Source organism: Gouania willdenowi, chromosome 7 (assembly GCF_900634775.1).
Source record: "Gouania willdenowi chromosome 7, fGouWil2.1, whole genome shotgun sequence".
NCBI classification, from domain to species: domain Eukaryota; kingdom Metazoa; phylum Chordata; class Actinopteri; order Blenniiformes; family Gobiesocidae; genus Gouania; species Gouania willdenowi.
In genome coordinates this window covers 34927214-34954048 of record NC_041050.1, presented here as the reverse complement: position 1 = coordinate 34954048, position 26835 = coordinate 34927214, and the positions used below count along the sequence as shown (strand labels likewise).

At 37.1% G+C, this 26835-nt stretch overlaps 1 protein-coding gene across 1 annotated transcript; it reads right to left on the bottom strand.

Annotated features, from left to right (window-relative positions):
* Positions 1-1422: 1422 nt before the first annotated feature.
* On the bottom strand, positions 1423-25843 carry pdpn (podoplanin). The gene is made up of 4 exons (XM_028453902.1): positions 25103-25843; positions 9294-9788; positions 7715-7823; positions 1423-5239 (listed from the first exon to the last, which is right to left on the bottom strand). Exons 1-4 carry the CDS (start codon positions 25167-25169, stop codon positions 5233-5235), a joined length of 678 nt encoding a protein of 225 aa, XP_028309703.1. The 5' UTR covers positions 25170-25843; the 3' UTR covers positions 1423-5232.
* Positions 25844-26835: the final 992 nt, after the last annotated feature.

Below are 26835 nucleotides of genomic sequence, written 5' to 3'. Positions count from 1 at the left end.
AACCTCTGACAAGCACCAAATATCCTCTTTGCCAGATATTGGCAGTTACTGTATCTGGATCAATGGTCCTTATCATGGTACCGTGATCATTTACACTTTAAAGACATTTCTATCCCCATTAACCCTCCTATTATCCTTGGGGTCAATTTCTCCCCATTCAATGTTTTTAATTCGAAAAATTGCAGTTGACTTTACTTTTTTGCTTTATATTTCATACATTTTACCAATTGATGATCATTATGATATATTTTCAATGTGCTAGATGCATATTGCACACATTAGTGTTCCTCTGGGTTCAATTTGACCCCAAGCTGTTTTAGCTGTGTAAAACTGACCCATGGGTGACACACAGACAGACACACTCTCTTCAAAATGTCCTCTTCGGTTTCGGAACAGCTCTTTCACAGTGAAAGTGACGTAGAGTGTCTAAGACAGAGGACTTTATAGTGAATAACCCCAAATATGTTACAAAAAAGGAGATAAAAATAAGTGAATACGTGTTTATGAGAGGAAAGAGAGGGTCACCAATATTAATACATATGATTCAGTCATTAATTGGATGAAAGATTTTCAAAATTACACCAACTCCAAAACTGAACATTTGACCTGATGGTGGCGCTGCAGGAAATCATCACCACAACCAATAGGGTTCAAACTCATGTGGTCATTAATGTTGCCATAAAATGTGAGAAGATTTGGATGAAAACTATTCACAATAAATTAATTCTTATTTAAAATCTTGGCCTAGAGAACAGGTCAAAAATTTATTTTTAAGGGATTATTTATGTATTCAGCAAATAAACAAAGTGACACAAAAACTTGGTCAACAATTTTCTGAAAATAATTTCCTGGAGGCAAATATCCTTGCGGTCAGAATGACCCCAGGGTAAAATATGTAATTTATATTTGAGGATAATAGGAGGGTTTATAACAAAACATTAAATAGAAATGTTATGGACACCCCCCATTTTGTCAAAAAAAAAATTAATGAAATGCACAATCCGGATCCAATCCGGATCAAACTCTGTGGGGTAATTGTGGAACAAACCCAAAATAACTGAATGAAATTCCATATAGATCAGTCATTTACAAACCAAGATGTGTTTTTAAAATTTCAACAATGATGAGAGATTTTTCAAACTGATCCAGAATCATTATTTTGATCCAGATTTCCTCTAAAATTGAATGGAATCTTTTATGGTATCAGGTCTATCTTTGGTTAAAATGTTGTCAACACCCAAAAAATACATTTGACGTAATAGACAAACAAACAAATAAATAAATGCTGGCAGTAATATATGACCTCTTTGGCTGTGGTAAAAAAAAAAAAAAAAAAACCTCAATGCTGCTCTGTTCATGTTGTTCAGAAAATAACTAGTACACATGAAATGCTTAAGGTTTGAATCAACAAGGGAGTCATTGTTTCCAGAGTATTTTCAGTTTTTTATTGAAACAGTATGAACAAGAACACTGCAATTAAATAAACGGTTTAAATTGGATCAGATGGCACAAATTAAAGACCTAGAAGTGATAATATGTGGCAATGCAGAAGGTAGGAGGTGTGGGGGGGAGAGAACAAATATCGTTGCAAACATTTGCTGTGTCTGAGGCCTTTTCATGATCATTACACCACTCATTCAGTGCACATATTAAATAAGTCTGTAAAGCAAGCAGGGGTAAGCCAAGACGGTCATTATTTGTACATCCGTTTAGCAAAAGAGGCACAACTGCCAAACACTGAGCACTAGAACAACTGCTCAGCTATAAAATGTCCTCCTGTGAATGCAATCAGGGGTTTAGCTCCATTAAACACTGGTTTTAGCTCCATTAAACACTGGTTGGCTGTTCTGGTAAAGTGGAAACAAGGCCCACAATCCGTGTACCCTTCGTTCTTTGGTTATTCCGTCTTAATTCCAAATCCAAATAACAAATAAACGGTGTAATTATTTTGTTTTACTGACTTAAAACCAAAACAAATACAGAAAAATAAAAAACCAGACGAGCAATGTTTTCCCGTTTTAAAAGTAAATCGTGTTTGGTTTGTGTGATATTTTGATATTTACAGGGAAACCTTGGATGAGAGCGTCATGTTTTAATCTCACCACACATTGGGGACACACAGGGGGGCAGACTTTTACTCCCGGACAAAAAAAGGAGCAATAGACCCCTTTTTGGAGGCAAACAGGAAACGCCACTGGCTAAAGACTGTGGTGGCTAGTAATGTTAGAGCTTTAGAATGTAGTCTTGTTGTGGGTTTGGGTGCCAGAATAGGAAGAATAACGTTCGTGTACGTAAATTAAAGTTTTATAGGATTCCAGCCGACACTCGTGCTCAGAAACAATGAAGACAATTGTGCATTTGCCTCCAAGCTAAGCCCCGCCCCACAAACTATCAAAGGGTCTATATGGCAAGCCGTTTTAACATTTAATAAGTAGCGGTACTTGTAATTGTAGATATCTATAATTAAATTTTGACATGTAATTCCAAATCCACATATCCATCATGTCATTTTGACTAGTTGCAATTCTAATTATTAATATCTACAATTCTATCCTCACACTAGTTACACTATGAATTGCAGATATCAACAATTAAATTTTCAATAGCTGAAATTGCCATTGTAGATATCTGAAATGGGAAAAAATACAATTTCACTACATTTACAATTAAAATTGTTTTTTAACGTGGAAATTGGATTGTTGATATCAATATTTAAAGGGAATTACTTATTTCTGTAAGTTTTAACAAGTCAAAACATAATTACATGTGAAAATATATTTGTAACATGTCAAAATTGTACTCTGGATATCTCAAATTAACATTTCAATTTGTCAAAAAAAAATTGTGACATGTCGAAATGTAATTACCGTGAAAACTAAAATTGCGACTAGTAAGCCCTACTGATTAAATGTTGAAACGGATTGCCATAGGAGCAGCACATACTGTAAGTCACATTACTGATGAACTGGTGAATTGAAACATTTTTAATGCATAAAAAAATGCCCCCCAATGTTGTGAAATGCAAGCACATGATATGTGGCTAAAGGAACCTGAGGTGGTGTAATGAATCTACTGGTGCTCCTAGTGTCTTGTGATCAACTTCCGTGTGTGTTGACGGCTGCCGTTAGAGGCTAGCGGTATTAAAACATGCAATAAAAATATATGTGTAATTGTTTTTACAAAAGTGTGAAATCATAGAACATCTATTGTTCCTCACACCACCCTTAAATATCCAAATATCTCACAAAAAGAACAAGATTTCACCATTATTATTTTAATTTTATTACAGATTTATCAGTTTTTTGATGTTTCTGTATTTATGTTTTGATTTTAAGTCAGTAAAACAAAAACAAAAAAACACACCGTTTGTGATTTTGATTTGGTTTTCAAACAGAATAACCACAGAATGAACAGTACACAGATTAATTTGTCTGTTTAGTTTTTTTTTCTTCTTCTTCTTTGGAATGGGTGGCGGTTAAATAATACAGTCAGATTCACATTAATAATGCACTTCAAAAGTTAAAATCCTCCGAGCGATAGCTGGAGAACACCAGAGACAGTGGCACAAACCCTTCTGCTGAATTTCACAGATATGTATCAGGTTTTTATACGTCAGTGTTAAAGTGGGCAGAATGTCACAGAGCCTTTTTTTTTTTCATGAGTGAGCGACACACGCTAATACAACTTCTGCACATGGTGCTTCATACAGTTGGACGACGTGCTGGGAAACCATGAGAAAATGTGGGAGGATATTTTTAGTCACAATAGTAGCCTTTGGTTTCCCGTACATATACTGCAGTGTATCCCATAATATCAAACGCTAACCTATGCAACTGCGACATATAAGAAAGTCGGTAACACTTTAATATAAGAGTCCCTTAATTAACGTTAGTTATGGCATTAATAAACATTAACAGTTTAATAATGTTATAATAATCATTGTAAAGTAAATGCAATAATATCTTTTAACTGCTAAAACTATATTTAGTCGAAAAACTTTCATTATTACATGAACCCATTTCTTTTTGAGTTTTTTGAAAAGCGCTGTATAAAAATAAAGATATTATTCTATTATAATAAGCAGTTAATTATTGCTTAGTTATTCAAACATTACTCAGCATTAATAAATGTTATATAATGTAATAACATGAATTGACCCTTTAATATTATAATAATAATTATAATGTATAAGCTAATATTAACTAACATACCAGTTAATGCATTAAATAGCAGTTAATTATTGCTTAGTTATTCAAACGTTACTAAACATTATCAAATGTTATATAATGTAATTGGCTATCCTCATATAACATTAATTATTAGATTAATAATATTATAATAATCATTATAATGCATTAGCTAACCTTAAGCTTGTAATTCAAACATGACTAAGCATTAATAAATGTTATATAATGTAATTAGGTAAGGGCTGCCTGGTGATGACATTGACACACACACACACACACTAAATAAACACTGTAAGTAAATGATTATGAGGGACAAATTTGAACTTATTAATGTTTAGTTTGAATTATTAAGCATTAATTAACGGCTTAGTACTGCATTAACTGGTATGTCAGCTACTGTTAGTTAATGCAGTAGAATTATTATTATAACATTATTACACTGTTAATTAATGCCTTAACAAACGTTATTTAAGGGGCCCTTAATGTAAAGCGTTAGCAGAAAGTCAGCTAGCTGTGTTCTATGTATTTTCCTTTGCATTGTACAATACTGTATATACATTCCATATTTCCTGTTTTATTTTTGTTGCTGTCGTGTCTGAGGCTCACGTTAAACTACAGAACCTCCTCAGATGTCAGAACATGAATTTAAAAAGCCATGAAATTCATAGCCACACCTCGCCGTCCCCTTCCTTTCTTTCTCTGTGTGGGATAGAGGGATGGCATAGCCGTTTTGTCTCAGTAGCTCCTGGGGGGTCCTGGGGGGTCGTGGGGGGGATGACAGGAGGCGAGGAGGTCGGCTCATGTCCCCTCAGGTTCTCACATACAAACAGTACACACACGTAGTAACACACACACACACACACAAACCTCCCTTCCCCCTCTCCCTGTTCTTTTTTTAGGGGGGTTTGGCAATGGTCCAAAGTCCTGGTTAGATAAGTTTAGTTCTGGTTTGGCACTTGTTTTAATGATCAGAAACGATGTCACAGTTCAGTAGTTCAGAATTTCCAGAACTTTGTACGCTCCGGCTGCTTGGCCGACTTTTTCCTCAGGGGCTGTGGAAGGATGAGAAAAAAGACAACAAACAGTCAGAGAAGAATAAAGAGCACTCATGTTAATAAGTACAGTGGGAACAAGACATTAGATCACAAAATAATACAATTATTACAACAAGGGGGAAAACCAGAGATTGGAAGAAAGCGATGAAAGTCGTTGAGAGAACTTTTTACATTTTCACAGTCTAAACACAGGGGTGTCAAACTCATTTTAGTTCAGGGGCCAAATACGGACCAGTTTGAGCTCAAGTGGGCCACAGATTTTATGCAGGAAAACGAGTAATTTCAACATTATTGTGCCCTAGTTTGCACATCTACGTATACATAAAATACATATGTAAGAAACCAACAATATCTAAGCAATAAGTGACAGATATCAGTCCCAACAGAAGCTTTACTTTACATTTCTCAGATTTTGTGACCAATTTCTATTAATTTAATTTAATATTATCTCATAATTAGAAGGAAAATTAAGAGCTTTGTAAGAATTTGGAGTTTTTTTTCAACTGTTTGACATTAAAAATGTCTGCAATCATGTGATATAAGTATCGGGGAAAACTGTGAGCACCTTCAAATATTGTTTAAACAATGATTCATGTTTTCTCTGTCATTTTTACTTTCTCCTGCGTGCCAAATTGGATGCTCCAAAGGGCCAGATTTGGCCCCCAGGCCATGAGTTTGACACGTGGTCTAAATCAAAGGTCTTAAACTAATTTTATTTCAGGGGCCAATTACGGAACAGGTCTGATCTTAAGTGGGCCACAGATTTTATGCAGGAAAATGAGTCATTTCAACATTATTGTGCCATAGTTTGCAGCACTTCTACGTATACATGAAATATAAAATATGTAAAAAACCGACCAATATCCATCAATATGTGATAAATATCAGTCCCAACCAAATCTTCACTTTAAATTTCCTACATTTTGTGACCAATTTCTATTAAATTAAGGGAAATTTATGAATTTTATAAAAATTTGGAGGTTTTTTCAACTGTTTGACAATTAAAATGACTACAATCGTGTGATGGAAGCACCACGGGAAACTGTGAGCACCTTCAAATATTGTTTAAACAATGATTTTTAATTTCTCCTGCGTGCCAAATTGGATGCTCCAAAAGGCCAGATTTGGCCCCCAGGCCATGAGTTTAACACTTATGGTCTAAATGAACACAAATAAAAGATATGCTGTAAAAAACAAGGATTTGGGTATCATTTCATTTTAAAATTAGCAGCTGCTCAAGCTTGCAACACCATCCTTGAAAAGCACGAGTCCTCTGTAATCATAGGTAACAAATCAATCTGTGATTTGAATAATTGAAAGTAATAAACAAGTTAAAAGTGGTTGACGTTGATACCAGATTATATATTTTTTTTATATATAAAGCAGAGGACTTTGTGGAAACAAAAAGGAGCAGCAAACTTTGAGCTTTGTCAGTGTTTGAAGAGAAAAGACGTCTGTTACACATCTGGAATAAAAACAGGGGTGGGTGAAGGGTTAAACTGATTAGCTATAAGAACAAATAAAAGCATTTACAGAAACCACAACGCCCTCTTTTTTGGCAGGTTTTTTCTTGGCAGACCTGGGACACAAAAAAAACATGATTATCATTAATACAACTGATTGTCTTGGTGGTGTCGTCTTACAAGGGGAAGAGCAACTGATTGTCATAAATAGAAGAAAATGACTGAAAAATACACAAAACAAAAGCAATGATAGATTAACGAAATATATAGAATCACAACATAGTAGGATCATATAGGGAAAATACTCCAACAACAAAAATGAACAAAACGACAACAAAAATACTCAAAATTACTAAAAACAAATACACAAAATTTCAAAAAAATATACAAAATTATAGAAAATGACAACAAAAGTACACAAAAAATACAAGAAAAACACAAAAAAGGACCATGCAAACTCATAGTCCCAAAAAACAAGCAAAACGACAACAATAATACACAAAATGACTATAAAATATATATACAGAAAGTGATAACAAAAGTACACTAAAAGACAAGAAAAACACAAAAAATGACTCAGGAAACCCACAATACTAACAAACAAGCACAACAACAACAGAGTTGCACAAACATTATCCAAAAAAAGCAAAAATGACAACATAAATACACAATATGACTGACGAACATACATTTTACAGGAAAAATACATAAAAGTACAACAGAAATGTACAAAATACAAACATAACAAGCAAGACAACAACAAACATACACAAAATGACAGAAAAAACACACAAAACTACTACAAAAATCCTTGCAATACATCATTAGGTCATCATTGGATGTACTGTATCCATGATGACCTAATGCTTCATGCAGCTTGACTCCATATTTAGAGCAAAACCAGTAGTGATGACTCAGTTTCCAGCTGAAATTGTATGATCTAATGGAATAAACCATTCATTTGTGAGACTCAAGTGATTCTACTAAAAAAAACCAGTCAGATACTCACGAGTATTTTCCCATCCTCCTCACCACAGCGATAACGATGGCGATGACGATGACCACTGCCAGCAGGGCACCAATCACAATACCCACCACCTGACCAGAGCTCAGACCCTCTGTCAACACACAATCACACCGTTCATTCATTTATATTCAAGCAGAATAAATGAGCATTAACCCTCCTATTATCCTTGGGGTCAGTTTGACCCCAATGAATATTTAGATTTGACTCTTTTCTTTTGCTTCATATTTCATGACTTTTCCTAATTAGATGGCTACAATTGATTAAGCATTAAATTATCATGATATATTTTTTAATATGCTGAACACATAGTACATGCATTGGTGTTCCTTAGGGGTCAATTTGACCTCAAGCTGTTTTAGCTGTGTAAAACGTGTCTGTCTGTGTGTGTGACACACTTTCTCTATAGGAAATGTCCTCTAGGAAAAGTTTTACTGTCAGTAAGGTTTTGGAACAGCTCTTTCACAGTGAAAGTGACGTAGAGGAGAATGTGTCTAAGACAGTGGACTTTATAGTGAATAACCTCAAATACTGTATGTTACAAAAAAGGAGATACAACATAAGTAAATAAATATGTTTATGGAAGGAAAGAGAGGGTAACCAACAACATCAATGTTGGGGGTGGGGTAAGGGGGGGGGTTCTAATGAGAACTTTCAAGATACACTAACTCAAACTGGAAGTTTGACCTGATGGTGACGCTGCAGGAAAGGTCTTACCATCACCACAACCAATAGGGTTCATACGCTACTTCAAGATAAATTGATTTTAATTTAAAAGTTCGGCCTGATGGTGGTGCTAGAGAACAGGTCTAGGGGTTATTTATGTATTCAACAATTAAAACAGTGCCCGATACAAATACTTGGTCAACAATTTTCTGAAAATCATTTTCCGGAGGCAAATAACCTTGGGGTCAGATTGACCCTGATGATAAAATGTGTTAACAATAGAATAATGTTAAAATAGTAATATTTGAGGATATTAAGAGGGTTAAGTAATACCCCTATTTTTTTTTTTTTCCAAAAATCATGATGGAATGCACAATCTGAATAAATATCTGTGGGTTGATTGAGGAACCAACCCGACATAACCGAATAAAATTTCATAAAGATCAGTCATTTACAAATCAAGATATGTTTTTGGAATTTTGACAATGATAAGAAATGTTTAGATTTTTCAAACTAATCCATAATCATTATTTTATGGAAGCCTGTTTCCTCCCCTAAAAAAGGATTAAAAAATCATTATGAAAAGTCATAATTATGAGAAAGAAAATCATAATTATGAGACAAAAAGTAATATTTATGAGAAAGAAAAGCATAATTATTAGAAAGTCATAATGATAGGAAAATTATTTTATGTAAAGTTGCAAAGAAACACAAAAATGTCATTTTGTAATAAAGACATATTTATGTACTTGTGTGTGTATGTGATGAATTTTAAGAATAAACTGCTTGTTTTTTCAGTGGAAACAGGCTTCCATATTATTTTGATCCGGATCTCGTCTAAAAATGATCTCGTTAGGCTAAAATCTTTCCATAAATGAATTAATAACTGTGGTCCTACCATCAGCATCGTCTTCAACCACCACATCTCCAGCTGCTGGTGTATCTGTAACAGCTGCTTCAGTCTCTGCTTGTGGAACTGCCGTCACCTCTGGCAGAACCTCAGCCGCCTCAGTGGGGGCCTCAGTATCTACGACGGGGGCTTCAGTGATAACTGGTGCAGGTTCAGTGGTGGCAGCGATGGAGGCCTCCGTCTCCACCATAGGCTCCTCCACGTGTTCCGTCACAGCAGGAGGAGGAGCCTCAGCAGCCTCTGTCACCACTTCTTCAACCGCCACCGCTGCATCAGTCGCAGGTGGTCCAGTGATGACGGGGAGAACTTCCGCTGTTGCTAACTCTGTAGCTTCAGGTCCAGCTTCTGTAGCTTCTGGAACAGCTTCAGGTGCAGCATCTGTAGCTTCTGGTGCAGCTTCAGGTGCAGCATCTGTAGCTTCTGGTGCAGCTTCTATTACAGCCTCTGCCGTCCCAGCAGCCTCTAAGGGGTTCGATGTAGGGCCTGGAGACAAATAATTAGCTGGTTTCACATTGTTTTGTTTGTTTATTTTACATCAAACATTTCTTGACACCTTTAATTCAGTTTTAATCACAGAATACTCAACAATCATAATCATAAAAATGAGCTTTTGGAACAAGGGTGTTGTGAAAATGGTGTTTTATTACTTTATGTAGTGCAATGCATGTTTAATTATTTCAATTCCATAAATGCATTTATTTTATTGCATAATTGTGACCATTACCAGCCCTCCCTAAGGAAGGGTAAGAATTCTTTTATTAAAGGAGGAATATAAAAACAGAAGGAAGTGTAACACTTTGGTGAGGGGGAAGGGAACAGGGAAGAGGGAGTCAGGGTAGGACAATGGAAGGGGTGGGGGAGAGTTGACTATTTTAAGGTGAGAGTTCAATGTGGTGTTACAGTTCTGCATATTGTGTTGGTGTTTTATTTCTGGACTCTGATGGAATATGTCAGGTGATACACCATGTGATTGATGGGGGTTTAATTATTAGTGATATTAATTTGTAGAATGGACATCTATGTACAGGAGAATTAAACAGTTTAAACAGTCTTCAAAATAAGTTTCAGGGAGTGTTTTTCTCCAAAAGACTTGAACAATGAAGCATGGACTGTGTTATGAAAGGCAGCATCACTCAAATGTCATGTTGATTACATTATGGAGCATAAATAATGAATTACAGCTATAATATAAAATATGAAAGTGACTTTTTTTTTTTGACTTGGAAGAAAATATCATTACAAATGTGCAACTTCAATGTCAATATGTTGTAAAAAAAATTCCCAAATATTGTGAAAATAGACAGGAAAAATAAAGACTGTTTAAACTAGGGGTGTACATTGCCATGAATCTGACGATACAATACAATACGATTCACTCTTTGCATGTCATGATTCGATATATCCTGGAACTAAACAATATGATATTCATCGTGATATAAATATATATATATATCTATATATATATATATATATATATATATATATATATATATATATATATATATATATATGATGTCAATAATTACAAATTCTACCTTTACAAGTACAAAATGGTATAAAATATAATTTAAAAACATGATTAAAAATGTTTCCCACCATATTTCTGGGTTAGTGATTGTTGATATGATTATGGGCACTACTTCCTGTTACCCCAAGTTACATCTTGAAAGTGGCAAAACCAGTAAATTATTAAAAGTTAGTTTACAGCAGGACACTGGAGATGAACTTATCTCTTTAGTACTGGGATATAGCCAATATACAGAGCTCTTATTGTGAAAGGATGTAACCAGAAGAGTGAATGTATGTATTATCATCCACTTTGCTGTCCAAACTCATAGCAGCAATGGGTCAAACTGGTCCCTGTCCCAGTAAAGATGTCCCATCTGTTAGGACTCAAGCAGGATACTTCCTCTTTCTCACGCTCGCCTCCTTGCATATTGTTACCGTTTCGTTACACACACACACACACACACATACATACACAGCCTCCACCCTGTGACTCACTAAACGTGTGTCGTCCGTGTACTCCATCCTGTGTTTTAGGGCTGCATGTTTGCATACTGGCCATGCCACATCCTCTGCCTCATTTCCTGAGGAGGAGGAGGAGGAGGAGGAGGCGGGGGAGGAGGCGGGGGAGGAGGCGGGGGAGGGCTCTCCTTACAAGGAACGATGGCCAGTTCACCCTCAGGAGTATAAAATGTGCTTGTGGTTAGGGGCAACACCTCAATGTACCTTTAAAACTAATTCAAGGGCTTCAGCAGAGGAAAAGTATGTACTATATACACTTAAATGTCCTTTTGTTTTTACCTACAATCAAGGACTTTTTGAAGGATATTTTCGCAGGAATCGCTATGACAGAAAGATTCATACTTGACTTGCAGAGGTGAAAGCAACAAATTACAAGTACTCACGTTACTGTAATTGAGTTGCTTTTATGGGTACTTGTCCTGTTTTTAGTTATAAAAGCAAGGAATCTCTGTCTGTCTGTGTGTGTGTGTGTGTGCTCCTCAAATATCTCTGCTGGTATGACATTTATTTCCGCATTGTAGCAACTACAAATTGTGATCCTTTGCTCTTTTTTTGTGCATTACTGGCGAACTGCCAACATGCTAAGCTAACCGTGCCTCCGTGCCCGTGAGTGTTGTTCTCCTGTAGCAGAGGCATGCGCACGCAGACACACGCTCACATGCAGCTTCAGAGCTTTCAACTGTGTCTTTCTGATCCATTTACACGTATGATTTACACCATAACTAAAACCAGAGCGCTACTGTTTACATTCATATTTAGAAGTGGAATATTGAAAAGGGTCCGGTCTGAAACGTGGCACAGCGTAGCGTTCCGAAAGTCAAATACACTGGTACGGCGGTATACTAAAAAATCATATCATAACAAAAATATATACCATTTTACTTGTACTCAGATAGATAGATAGATAGAAAGAAAGATAAACCTATCTTTCAATAGGAGCAAATAGTTTTTTAAAGAATTTTTGAACATAAACAGTAAATTCATTAACTTAAAGTGATCCTCAAGATCATTCCAAACTTTATCACCATAAACAGAAATGCATTTTCTTTTAACATTTGTTCTACATTGACTTTGTTCAAAAATATAAACCCCTCATAAATAATATTTTCCTTCTCTTAGTTTAAAAAGTGATATAATACCCAAAGAAAGGCTTTTATTGCTTAGAATCTCTAACACTTTTAACTTTACTATATCCACAAATGTATTGTTCTAGATTTTTAAACAGTTTGTTAGTAGGTGCCCTGAATTCCACGTTATTCTTAATGATCTCTTTTGTACATATGTTTTACATGTATTAGGCCAGGTAAGGGAATATAAGAGATAAATAAAGCAACTTCAGAAAGTCTCTATTTAATATACTTTTTGCTCTATGTAGAAGGCCAATAGTTTTAGATATTTTTTTTCCTGATATGTTCTACGTGCGGCTTCCAGCAAAGCTCACGATCTATGATGACGTCCAAGAACTTGGTCACATGACACGATCAGTTTCTGTTCAATCTGTCCCACAAGATCCAAAACACATCCATTTTATTTTCATTTAAGGACAGTTTGTTTTTTACTATTGACATTAAATTACTAATATCTTGTCCAGAACAAAGTATGTTTGTGTCATCAGCAAACATAATTACAGTAACTTCAGAATTTGGGACACTTTGCAAATGTAATTCAAATATATTATAAACAGGTGCCTTTGTGGAATATAAATTAAGTTCCAATTGTCCAAGATTTGGACTCTTTCTTTTTAAGTTTATACATGAGACCTTTGCTGTACGCAAGGAAACCGTGGTAAGATTTATCACCAACAATAAATGTGGGGGTGAAAGTAACTACGGTAGTAACTTTTACTTTGAGTACTATTTAATTGAGCTATTTTTTACTTGTATATGAGTATTCTATGACTTATACTGGAGTATAATTTCAAATCAAGCAACAGTACTTCTACTTGAGTAGAATATATCAGTACTCTTTACATCTCCGGTCAGATTTCACAAAAATAAAGATTTGGGCAAAGATTTCCTTTTCCACTGACAGAATCATGGCCTTAAAAATGCTTCTTTTCATTAAAACAGTCCAAATCCATTTATATCAGCGCATCCTCTCAAAGCTCTTTTATTTTGGCGAGCAGAAACAAGGTCCTTTGTCAAATCATCTAAACTTAGCACGTGACATCATTCTGCTTCCTGTGTCCCTCCTTTGTCTGGTTCGTCCAGAAAACTTCACATGATAGAGAATATATTATGATGGTAAAAATAACTGTAAATGGCTGAACATGTTGGACCACAGACGCACCCGTCCACTGACTAGTGCGTTCATTAGCAACAGGCCGGGGTAAATATAACTAAACATTTGCTCCTAGACTACTGAAGGGGATTTTTTCAGATGGCAGACGTTTGTTTGGAACGTCTTGAAGTGATGATAAAAAGGTCTGGGCTTCATGGAGTATGGCTACTTAGCGTACTATGTGTAATCAGCCCATAGCTTCTGCTAACAATTGTTTCATTATGTGTAGAGTTCCCACAATTACCTTTAAGGACTATTTCCTCTCCACTCAATACTCATAGGCCTCATGGGTCAATGCAGTCACTTTACTACTAACCAGGGGTGGACTGGCCATCCGGCATACTGGGCATCATCTCGGTGGGCTGTGGACCAAAGTGGGCCGGTCCTCCACGATTTGTTTTCTTGACAAGCGAGTGGAGGCAGACATGGTAACAGGAGACCAAAAATGAACCAAAAGTTGCAAAAAAAGACTGAAAAGTGACTAAGAGGGATAAAAGCAGTCAAGAGTGGCCAAAAAAAACGAGCAAATAAAGAGGAACCAGGTGGTATGTAAATGCAAATGGTAGCTTATATCAGCTAAATGTGGCAAACAATAGTAAAAAAAAAAAAAAAAAAAAGGCGTTAAAGTGGTATTTATTGGGCATAAGTTAGCTTATTTGGATGAAAAGTGGCACGAAAAATGAAAGAAATTTGATAAAAGTGTCAAAAAAAACTTACAAAAATTGAAAACAATGTGATATTTATTGGTAAAAGAAAGCTAAAGTCAGAAAAAAATGCAAAAACTTTTTGAAAAGGGGAAGAAATTGGACAAAGGAAGTTTCAAAATGGCCAAAAAAAAATGGGTGAAAAATAAGGGGGTTAAAAAGTTTCCCCTTTTAAGATTTTCTGGGGGAAAATAATAATCAAAATGAAGACATAAAAAGCCACATGTTGAGCATCACTGATTTATTAACAGCGTCTACATGGTGTTGCTGCTCTGTTTTTGTCCCAGTCCGACCCTGCTACTAACCAAGTCTGGGATTTCTTTTTCTTTTCTCACTCTGGTGGTCTGACTATGACTAACTGGTCTGGTTCTACTGGAGGTTTCCACCTTTTCACCAGTTTTTCCTCTCTATTGTTGCTAATGCTAGCTTTCAAAGAAATGTTTATTCTTTAAATATCACAACTGTGTTATTTGTACATGTAAGAAAAGGCAAGTGAGGATGCATATGCTGAACCCTTCAGAGTCAGAATTACCCCTCGGAGTCAGTGTAACCCAGTGTTTTTCAACCTTGGGGTCGCCTGAAATGTCTAGTAATTGATAAAAATGTATTTACAAAAATTGCTAGAAATGTGTGATATAGAAAAGGTTGGTACCTACTGGTATAAACCCTCGGAGTCAGTATTTTTTAACACACCAAACTGTATTATAATGACTAACAGCAGGGGGCGCGGTGTTAACTCTCCCATTAGGTGGAATGGAAAAAAAAATTCTTTTCAATTTTGCCAAGTAATCAATAGCCTAGGTTGACCAGACGTCCTGATTTACACGGGACAGTCCCGGTTTTCAGAGTTACGTCCCGTGTTCCGGTCAATTTCCCCCAAACCATTGATTTGCCCTGGTTTTTCACAAGCTCAGTCCCGTTTGTCCCGTTTATTAATAAATGAACGTCTGTTCTTTTCCGCTAAGACCCTAAAAGCAGCAACGCATTTTGCTTCAAAACGTGACCTCTGTGGACTGTGAGCTGTCAATCACAATAGTTGCCATGGTAATATAATATATAAACCAATTAAAAAGCTCAAAAGTCTTATTGACAATAAGTGTGACTTTTTTGACTGATGGCCACTTTATATTTAGTTCAGCCGTTGCAATAATACATTTCATCCAAAAGAAAGAAAGAAAGACATTTCATTTATGTGACTTTTTAAATTACAATTAAAAGCTTTCGCAAATAGTTTCTTATGAAATGAATAGTCATCATTTTTTATTAAATTACGGTACTCTCCTGGTTTTGAGTTTTAATAATCAGAAGATATAAGGAGTACGTATCCTCAGTATTCTGTACACTACAGGGGTTCCCTGGTCGGTAACATCGCACTAAATATGAGGTACAAGTTATTGGACGAAAATCTACTCTATAATAATAATAATAAAGTACACAGAAAACAATGGTGAGGAGCTTTACAACTAAGCTAAAAAAGGCGTGTTTCATTGTGTCCTTTGCTCTGCTAGCTTGTATGTTATTAGCGTGTGTGTGTGTGTGTGTGTGGGGGGGGGGCTAACATGTACATATGACTGTGTTAATCCTCAGAGCAGGGGGTCAGATCCAGAATGGGACCCCTGACACTGGTGAGGATTTCTACCAACACAGGGGTTTTACATCCTGGCTCAGCCAGTTAGAGGACAGTGTTTTCTCTATTTATATGTCGACAGTGTCATGACACCAGAGCCTCTCAGGTATCCAACGATGATGGAGTATTTCAAAAAGAAGCTCATAACAGGAACGTTTTTCTTTAAATAAACCATAAAACCACAACACAGCAAATGCTTTTTCTGAAAAACCCAGAAAAACTTTTTATAACGGCGCCACTGGGCAGTTATCTCATATTTTTAGTGGTGCACTTGGATTAGGCCACAACCTGTGACACACACACACACACCCTGGCACTGATAAGCATGTCAAGCATGTTTGAAACATCATCTAACTAAGATAGCAGCCTGCCACTCAACTGTGTACGTGGGTGTATGTGTGTGTATGTACTAGAGAGATACATAAATATAAACAAATATATATATATATATAATATACATACATATATACATGTACGTATATATAAATAGTCTGCCATAGCATGTGCTGTATGCATATATACATATGTAAATGTTTGTGTACATGTATATACAGTATACATGTATGTGTATAACTGGAGACATGTGTGTATATATGAATATACAGTATGTAAAACTCTGTACATAACATAACAGTAAAAGAGAAGGATACAGTGTAGTGTTAAAGCAGGTTTTTCAACCGTGGGGTCGTGATCCCATGTAGGGTCACCTGGAAATAAAACGTGGTCGCTTGAAATGTCTAGTAATAATAACAAAGTAGAAAACACCTGATAAAAAATAATATTTTCTTAGCTATTGTTCATTTTCAAATTAAAACACTATACACAATCTCAAACAACTGTATTCTGTACTTTCATTTTTTCAAAATACAAATTTAAATCAACGAATCAAGTGAACGATACTGTGCTTTAGTTTGCATTTCCACGTGAATAAATTATAAAATATAAGTGACACATATCAGTCACTGCAGGATCTTTACTTTTAAAAAATGTTTTATTTTGTAGCCAATTTTTATGTAATTTGGGGAAATTTTGTGGAATAATTCTAAGAAAATGGCTAGATTTAGGAAACATTTTGAGTTCTTTCAATAATTTGAGATTAAAAATGTCAGCCATCATGTGATATAAGTGTGGGGGGAAATGTGAGCCCTGCTAATATTGTGGTGTTTCATTGAATTTATGTATTATTTTGAAGATATCTTTAACTAAATTAGTTGGTCGTTTACACAATGATTCATAGTTTCTCTGATATTTTTTGCTTTCCTCTGCTGTAGGCCAAATTTGATGCGCTAAAGGGACAGATTTGGCCCTCGGGCCTTAAGTTTGACACGTGTGCCTTATAGCAAAGAGCTGTGAGAGATTGTCATGAGGCACCGTGTGGGGCTTAACTCTCGTGTCCCATAAATAAAACCTCCGGGGGGGGGTTGAAAGATTGAGAGAGAGACGCCACAACATACAGCGTGAGACAGGAAAGGAGGGAGTAGCAGCTTCCATCCATTACAAGCACAATCAGCTGCCTCTGAGGCCCCTGAGTGTGTGTGTGTGTGTGTGTTGGTAATTCACAGCCATGTGTGGGAGGGAGAGGGTCCGTGCAGACGTGTGTGTGAGGGAGTGTGAGTGTGTGGTGTGCACCTTTGGCGCCCAGGGAATGTTTTTGTGGTGCTAAGGGAGGAAAGTGAGAGAAAACATTGGCGCCCGTCTCACTGTACCAGGATGAGATGCTGCACAACACACACACACACACACACACACACACACACACACACACACACACACACACACACACACACACACACACACACACACACACACACACACACACACACACACACACACACACACACACACACACACACACACACACTCCCTGTATAACCAGCGTCAGCCATGTCCAGTATTGGACAAGTTACTTTTAAGTAGTGATTAGTTTGTGAATTATAACTAGGTACTTTAATCACGTTACTTAATATAATTGAACTTTTCAAAAATGTGATGCACTAAATATTAATCAGTAGACCTTTCAGCCTAATTCTTTTCTTTTGGCATGTTCCACATTAGAAATCTAATCAAACAAAACTCTCTTTTTAAATCTTGTTACATTAATTGTTCTAACACTATGCAAGTTGCATGAATCAAAATCTAAATCAAATGCAACAGTTTCAGACTTGCAGAAAGTTGTTAAACATTTAAACTCATTTACTGCACATTCAACCAAATTTTATAAAATAAAAAAACTCTTTCTTTTCTTTTTTCTGCCTTCTCTGCACATGCTGTCGAAAGTCCACACTATATACGTAGTGAGTTTTATTACTGACCATCACCAGCGCTCCCTAAGGAAGGATAAAAAACTTTATTCGAGGGAAAATATAAAAAGTGAGGGCAGTGCTACACCTAGGTGAGGGGGAAGGGAACTGGGAGGAGGGAGTCAGGGTGGGATGATGAAAGGGATGCGGAGGAGTAGACTGTTTTAAGGTGGGAGTGTAACGTGATGTTATAGTTGTGCGTATTGTGTTATGTAATCAGTTAGATCTATTTTCACCTGTTTAGCAGGAGATGGGTCCTTAGTTTGGCTCAGTGGAAGTGGATGTTGATGATCTCTCACTTTTGCTCAGTACTTATTCAGATTTGAGGTGGAATTCTTTGATGTAGATAAAAGTTTTTTCCCCCACGCAGAGTGTACAGCAGACACTAATGTTTTTGTCGTCTTTTACGGCGTCAAACTTAAAGTAATGTCGGTACTTCCAAGAATTAAAAGTTGCTTTGACGTGCTCTCTCTCTCACGCTGCATTGTCGTGTTGTTTACCAATGATGTTGTGACGCTTTAGTCAGAAGCTTTAGACTAAGATGGCTGACTGGGTTGTAATGCAAAAAAAAAGGAGAAAAAAGACTGGGTTGTAATACAAAAAATAAAAAGAGAAAAAAGACTGGGTTGTAATGCGAAAAAAACAAAACAAAACAAAAAAGGGGTTATAATGCAAAAAAAAAAAAAAAAAAAAAAAAGCCTGGATTATAATGCAAATTTTTTTTTAAATAAATAAATAAAAATAAATAAATAAATAAATTAAAAAAGACTGGGTTATAATGCAAAAAAAAAAAAAAAAAAAAACCTGGATTATAATGCATTTTTTTTTTTTAAATAAATAAATAAATAAATAAAAAAAGACTGGGTTATAATGCAAAAAAAAAAAAAATACAATAAATAAATTTAAAAAAAAAAAAAAGACTGGGTAAAAATAAAAAAAAAAAAAGCAAAAAAAAAAGACTGGGTTATAAGACACAAAAAAAAAACTAAAAACAAAACAAAAAAGGGTTATAATGCAAAAAGAAAAAACAGAACACAGCCTGTTTGCAGGAAAAAAACTGTAATCTAATTATTGTTTCTTAAATTATAATCCATTACTTTACTTGTTACTTGGGAAAACTAATCAGAATACAGTAACCCGTTACAGCCCATCACTGGTCATGTCTGATGGTACCGAGCTGTGTCATGCAAAGGCAAGAGTGGAACATTCTCAGGCCGTTTTATCAACGGTGTAAAAACAACAACATTCTGGTGTTGTTCTAACTGGGAAGCCAGTACCATCTGGACTCCATCACAAAAAGGGCAGTAACCAGCACCAGATCAAGTGGGATTCTAATCTTCAGCCTTTGATTACATCTCGAGGATGTAATGACTCAGCGCAGGAATTCATGGCCTTAAACGTGTCATGCTTCTTCGTTTCTCATCAAATCCTCATTTTTCACCAAAAGCTAAACATAGCAGACAAAATCAATACCTTAGTTAGACCTTCACGTTGATATCAAGCAGCCTTTTTATTTGAAAGTGTCCCTAATCTCACTAACCTTCAAATCCAACTCCCACTTCATCCAGCAACCTCCCACTTATAGAAGCGTTTCTTCGTCAGAGGCCACAATTTTTCTTTTTCTATTTTCTCTATTGTCGCCCAGGCTTCACCTCGCAGCACACGTAGGTGATAGTGATATGAGACATTTGTGCTCGCTTCTACTAATGTGAGGTCTGAGCTACACTCCACTCAGCATTTTTTCCAATTACAATGAAAATGATTATTTTTCCACTGAAAGTCAAGTACAATTAAGTTCTCAATCACTAAAGTTCAAATTCAATTAATCACAATTACTATCCTTTAATGAAAAAGCCCATAAAATGTGACCTTCCTCTTGTGTTAGCTTCCTGTTAGCATCTCTTATAATAACGGGTCAGTTTTAAATCAGCTGTAAAATACACAAAATATTATCTATCATCTAATTTGTTTTTCATCTTTTGGTTACCTTGTTAGGCTTCCTAAACAATGACAATAATGGTATTTTATTTATTTATTTAACTGGGACAGTGTGTACATTCATTTCAATACAGATATTGTACCAGATTTAGCCAGAAGGCTATTTTTCATCTGTAGTCCCTGGACAGAATGTTCAATTGTCACCCTAAAATAAAACAAATTACAGGAAATATACAATAAAATATACAGAGAAAACAATATAATAACATCCAACTTTCAATTACATATAAAAAACAACAGTATTTGATAAGAGACTATGATCAGGTATTAATCAGTATACCCCTCAAGGTCAATTTAAAATATAAACTGAGATATAGTGGGAAAACTTGATATGAAACTTATTTTATTAATTGTTAACTACATACAGTACGTGTAAAACCATAGACTCTTAATGACGCATTCACGCCAAACGCGTCGAAAGTGGCAGGTTTACATTCACAATATATGGTGGACACGCTTCTGGAGCGCGTCAGAGGTGGCACTGCGTGTCCCGCGCCTCCTGTGCAGTGCGTTTGGAAGCTCTCTGCGCGGCAGACGCTGCGCGTTTTGAGATTTCGCGCATTTGACGTGCCTCTGGCGCCTCCAAAACGGCCAACGCTGAAGTTGGGATTGTTGAACTTTTGGGGCAAATCGCGCGTGTCGACCAATCAGGAGCTTTCCCGAACTGTGACGTATTCAGAATAATGAGAAGAGGGAAAAAACACTAACCGGAGGTGGAGACAGATGGACAGGGATTGTTCTGCTGGAATAGAGCGCCAGAAGTTGGTGTGCTGGTAAGGGATGTGAGCAAATATGGCGGTCAGCAGGTCGTCAAACTGGGCACGGGAGAGACAAAAGTAGCGCTGAAAGCGACCCTTGTCCGAGCACAACTCTGGTGAATCCAGAAACTGCACCGAGGCGCAAATAAAACCAAGCCACTCTCTGGATAATGTAGAGCTGATGAACGGGAGTTGGAGGCGGCGTGTTCAGCAAGGAACTCCAAACTTTTCTCCATTCACCTACACTTCTCTATTGCCCTCTGACATCACAGTGCACACGCTGAGTCACACCAACATACATCCAACCGGAAACAACGCCTTCTCAACACAATAATGTTCTCCACCACTTCACAGTCACTGGGTGAATTATGAACGTAACTGATCACCACAATATCATCCATTGTATGAACACCACCGGCAACAAAGGAGCCCCTCCCCTCAACGCGCTCCCTTCTCAACTTGTTTGGTCGCGCGTCCAGAGCATCTTCGACACTGGTGACAAGCGTCTGATTCAATGAGCACACGCGTCCAACTACATGCGTGAGGCACAATTTTGACGTCCGAAACGCGTTTGGTGTGAACGTACCATAACATGGTTCCCCAGTTTTGTGTTTTGATTAAATTGTAGTTTAATAGAATTTTCACGCCAATTACAATTACAAATGCAATTATCTGAACTCAATTACAATTCAATTATGATTACAATGGCAACAGATGTTTTAAATTACAGTTACAATTATAACTACACCATAATTGTAAATCATTATCAATTACGCAATTACAATTATAATTGATCCCAAGCCTGATGTCAGTGTTACTTTAATTTCCTGTCGTCAGGGTTTAGGATCACCGTCCTCACCGCTTTCTCCATAAACACGTTTCGGTGCCTTTTGCAGATATTTTTTCTTTTTTACAAAGCATGACTGAGCTTTTTTTTCCGTTCCAAATGGGAACGAGTTGACGTGAGAAGAGCTGCTTTAGCCGCTAGTCTCGTTTTTTACTGGCGTGCGTCTCATATTTGGAGTATGAGCGCAACATTTGAGTCACTTCTAATAGTTGGCGTGAACGAAGGGCAGTGACCTCCTCCTTCAGCGGCCAGATGTGACGAGCACGTTATTGCCTGAGCCAGGCAGACAAAACTCATTAAGAAGGAGACCAAGGGTGGGTGGAGGTGAGGGGGAGGAGGTGGGGTTTTCTTTTTACAGGATTCATGGGGTTTCCTTGTTAACTGAGTAAGCAAGATGAAGTAAAGCTGCTTGAGCCTGAACAACTGTGCAGGAAGTTCCTCCACCACGTTTTATTTTTAAAAGAGATAAGAATTCTCTCTATTAAAAAAATAAAAGGGTTCGTTCTTAGCGCTTAAAGCCGGGGTGTCAAACTCATTTTACTTCAGGGGCCAAATACGGAGCATTTTGGGCTTCAGTGGGCCACAGCAAATTTAACTTCATTGTGCCCTGCAGGATCATCAATTCAGAAATTCTTGATTTTTAACCAATATTTGTGTAATTTAGAGGAATTTACTGGAATAGTTTTTGCACAATTTTCAATGAAAAATCACTGCATTCTCGTGATATAAGCACGAGAAAATTGCGAGTTCCTAAAAATATTGTGGAGTTCCACTAAAATTGTGAATTTGAGGTATCACAATTGAATTGTTTGATAATAACACAATAATGAATGTTTGCTCATGTCTACTGTCTCCTGCGGGCCAAATTGGATCCTCTAAAGGGCCAGATTTGGCCCCCGGGCCCAAAGTTTGACACATGTTGTCGATATTAGTATTATTGTAACAAATTACCAATAGGGCCTGAAAGACATGTCAACTTTATGTTAATTTAAAAATGCTTTAAAATTATATTTTTTACCGATCTTATTGTACATATTATGTATTATTTTATTGTATTTGTTGGTGTAATGAAAATGTGTCTTGATGTACCTTTGTGTGTATGTTTCTGTATATTTTTTTCTGTTCTTAATTATAATAGAATCTTCATTTTTTTTTTTTCTTTTAATGTACTCCAAGAAGATTAGCAACAACTACCGTGGAAGCTAATGGGGAATCTAATGAACAAATAAACAAACAAATAAATAATAATACTATTAGTATAATAGTATACATAAGCACATTGAGTGTATATCATTTAATGTGGGTGGAATCGTAATGAAATACATAACCAAGAACAATAACAGCAAGTAATGAAATAAAACATATACAGTAGGTGGCGATATGCAACATGGCAATAACCAAGAAAGTAGAAGAATATTATTAAAAAATAGCGGTGTTCCCTTTCTGTTCCCTCCATGTCTGCACTAATCTGTCAATAACTCAAACTGAGGAAGGAAACTGAAAGACAAATACAGCTAACAGACGAAAGGGATAGTCCTAAGGGTGGGGGCGGCTTTAGAGTGGTACATCTTGATACCCCACCAAAGATGGGTAAATGCCAAGGGTGGCGCGCCTTCACAGACTAACAACATATGTGGGTATGTGAGGGTGGGGCTGCTCTTAAAGCTCATCACAGCTCCTCTTCTCATCCATATGAGCCTCTTAAATATAGAGCCCCTCTCTATTAATACACACACGCAAACTCAGCCCTGCCCTGGCCTACTATTCCCCCCCCACCCCACCCCACCCCCTGGGTGCTACAGTCAGAGATGGCAAAAGTACTAGTCTTTAATACTCAGGTAAAAGTATAGGTACTTAAATAAAAAATGACTTTCGTAAAAGTAAAAGTATTGAAGTTGCTCCCTTATTTGAGTAAAACGTACATGTACTAAGTGTACTTAAGTTATAAAAAATTAAAACTAATGTCCCTTCAACAATAAGACAGGGTTTTAAAAACAGCAAATTCCATATATTTAATTTTTTTTAAGAACTTGGTACATCTGTTGCCCTTAACGAACACCAGGAGATTTTAGCACTCATTATAGATCAAATTTGTAAATAAAATGTAAATGCTCAATTAGTCTAACATCTTTAAAAATGTTTAAATGTTAACTATAAAACTAAGGGACCTGCACGAACAGAAAAAAAAGCTCAAACTACCAACATTTTTTAATTCAGGCTCAAGAGAATCATGTTCTCCAGGGTTCTGGAAAGGAGACGTGCCCTTTGGTCCCAGCTTCACGGTTGTTGGTTTGCGTCTTTTTTGCGTCGTGACGTCATCTTCTGAGGTCTTAAAAGTAACGAGCTCATTTTAAAAATGTAAGGAGTAGAATGTACAGAAGTTTGTTTAAAAAAATAAAAAATAAAAAATAGGAAGTAAAAGTAAAAAGTTATCAGATACCAGAAAAAACTACTTTATTTGTACTTTTTTACTTGTTACAGTGATGGTCAAGACAAAGGAAGGAAGGAAGCAGGACTAAAGAAAGAGTGGAAAAGCCAACAGACTACAGGAGACAAAACACGTGAAGGTTCCATTTGTTCAGGAGTAGAATGAAAGGAAGTAGTCACATAATGTAATGGTGTCCGTTGCAGTTTGAAGCCCCCCCACCCTACTCCATCTCCCCCCCTTCTCAGCCAACGTACATGGTGTGTTTTGGGAACTTTCCAGACTGTATTCCTTTCTTCTCTTTTGGCGCTGCCAAGAATGTAACTGACACAAGGCAGCAGAGCCACCGCTATTACATCATCGTTTTTCCCTCAGGTCTGCACATCTAACTTTTTCCTCCAGTCTGAACCTCAAAGATGAGTGTGTGTGTGTGTGTGTGTGAGGGGGGGTCAAAGTAAGATATAGCAAAGCAAGATGAGAAAACCAGTTCAATTCAACACAAAGTGATTGTAAAGATGCTTAAAGATGAAAAAAACAAAACAATGGAAATAGTCAAAAATTGTAACTTAAAAGTTTTGTAGACATTATTGAAGAATAAAATGAACAACTAACACCTTACTAATGGAATCACATGTTAAAAAATTGTGTTAATAATCAAACCTTACAAAAAATGTTCCCACTTAAGTTGATTCTAGTGTCATTATTAAGTCGATTAAGGATTAACGCAGACAAAGACGTGTGCTGTGGGCACATGGAGGCAGACAGATGGGGACAGAGTGTGCTAACAGCAGGACAGTCATATCATATCATACCACACGGCGTCCACTTACTTGCACGTGTAACGGCGCAGAAAGAGCCGACCAGGGCCAGGAGCAGCAGCAGCTGAACTTTCATCATGTTTGGAAAAAAAAAACCGCTTCTCCAATCTTCTCAGCACTCAAAAGCTTTTAGGGGGGGCTCCCTCAGGGCAAAGTGCAGGCGACACCAGAGACCTCGCGACACACGCCGGACACACACCGATCAGCCTCTACTTCAGAGGGGGCACAAGGGGGCAAGGGACCAAAAAAGGTCAGGAATGGAAAGGAAGACAGAGGGAAAGAAAGTCGTTGGGGAGAAAGTTTTGGAAATGCAGCAGGCGGAGGATGATGAAAAGGCTGAGAGAAAAAGAAGAAGAGTTGTCCCGTTGGATAAAAGTGGTGGAGGGATGTAAAGGGAGGACAAGAAAAATGAGACTAGCTGAAAGAAAGTGTACAGAGAGAGAGAGGGAGAGAGAGAGAGAGAATGGCACACAGCAGGAGAGAGAAAAGAGGGTGCATGTGAGTGACCGAGGGTGGAGGAGGGGTGCTGGTACTGGTGGTGGCAATGGGCTGGGCTGAGGAAGAGGAGGGGGAAGAGGGCGTCTGGTTGGGAACAGGCGAGCAGGATTCAGCCATCAAGGTCCGGCCCTGAATATGACTGACTCGCCTCTTGGTACACAGCCCGGACAGTCCCGCTGTTTGCAAACCCTGCAATATCAACAGTACACACACACACACACACACGCACACACACACACACGCAGGATACAAACAGCACATCCAACTGGTACATTTACACAGCTTTAAAGCCAAATCACCAAAACCTTTAACATTTTTTGTAAAAAAAAAAAAAAAAAAATGGAAGGAGAATTAAACACCAGAGGTGGCAAAAGTACTAGCCTTCAGTACTCAAGAAAAAGTATAGATACTACAGTCACAGTATTGAAGTTGCTCTCTTACTTGAGTAAAAGTAAAAAGTAAAACAAATGTTCTTCTGATTTGACGGAGAGTTCTTGAATGCCAGAATCTCGTGTTTTTCGGTTCACAAAGAACGCACCGCATCCGCCATGACACATTCCTGACACCAACAACTTCTAAAAGTTCTTTTAAATATGGCCATGGGTAGTGGTCCACTACTTGTGCAAAGCTGCTGCCTCTTGGCTCTCTCCCTTCCAGGGGAGGACTGGCCATCTGGCATACCGGGCATCGTCCCGGTGGGTCATCGACCCAAAGTGGGCTGGTCCGCTACTTTTTTTTTGTGAGGAGCGAGTGGAGGTAGACATGGTAGCAGGTGGCCAAACATGGAGTGTAAAGTGACTAAAATGGGCCAAAAGCAGTCAAGAGTGGGCAAAAAATGGGCAAATAAAAAGGAACCGGGTGGTATATAATGGCAAAGGGTAGCTTTAGTGAGCAAAATGTGGCAAACACTAGTAAATAAAAAAGGCACAATGTAGGGTAAAAAGGAAACAAGTGGTATTCATTGGGCAAAAATTAGATTATTTGGGAGAAAAACTTAAGAAATGACAAAAATTGGATAAAAGAGTCAAAAAGAACTTGTAAAAATTGACAAAAAATATGAAAAAAGGGATATTTATTGACAATAGGTACTGTAGCTAAAGACTGAAATGTTGTAAAATGGCCAAAGGAAATAGTTAAAAAGAGATTAAAAAGTTTCCCCCTTTGAAGGTTTTCTGGGGGAATAATAATTAAAATTAAGACATAAAGAGCCACATGTTGAGCATCACTGACTTAACAGCTTCTGCTGT

Excerpts from the sequence above, each read along its gene's own strand:
- pdpn (XM_028453902.1), bottom strand. The coding sequence starts at position 25,169 with ATGATGAAAGTTCAGCTGCTGCTGCTCCTGGCCCTGGTCGGCTCTTTC. Across the intron at positions 9,789-25,102 it reads CTGCGCCGTTACACGTGCAA|GCCCTACATCGAACCCCTTA; the intron begins GTAAGTGGACGC and ends ATTTGTCTCCAG. Across the intron at positions 7,824-9,293 it reads GGTTGAAGACGATGCTGATG|AGGGTCTGAGCTCTGGTCAG; the intron begins GTAGGACCACAG and ends GTGTGTTGACAG.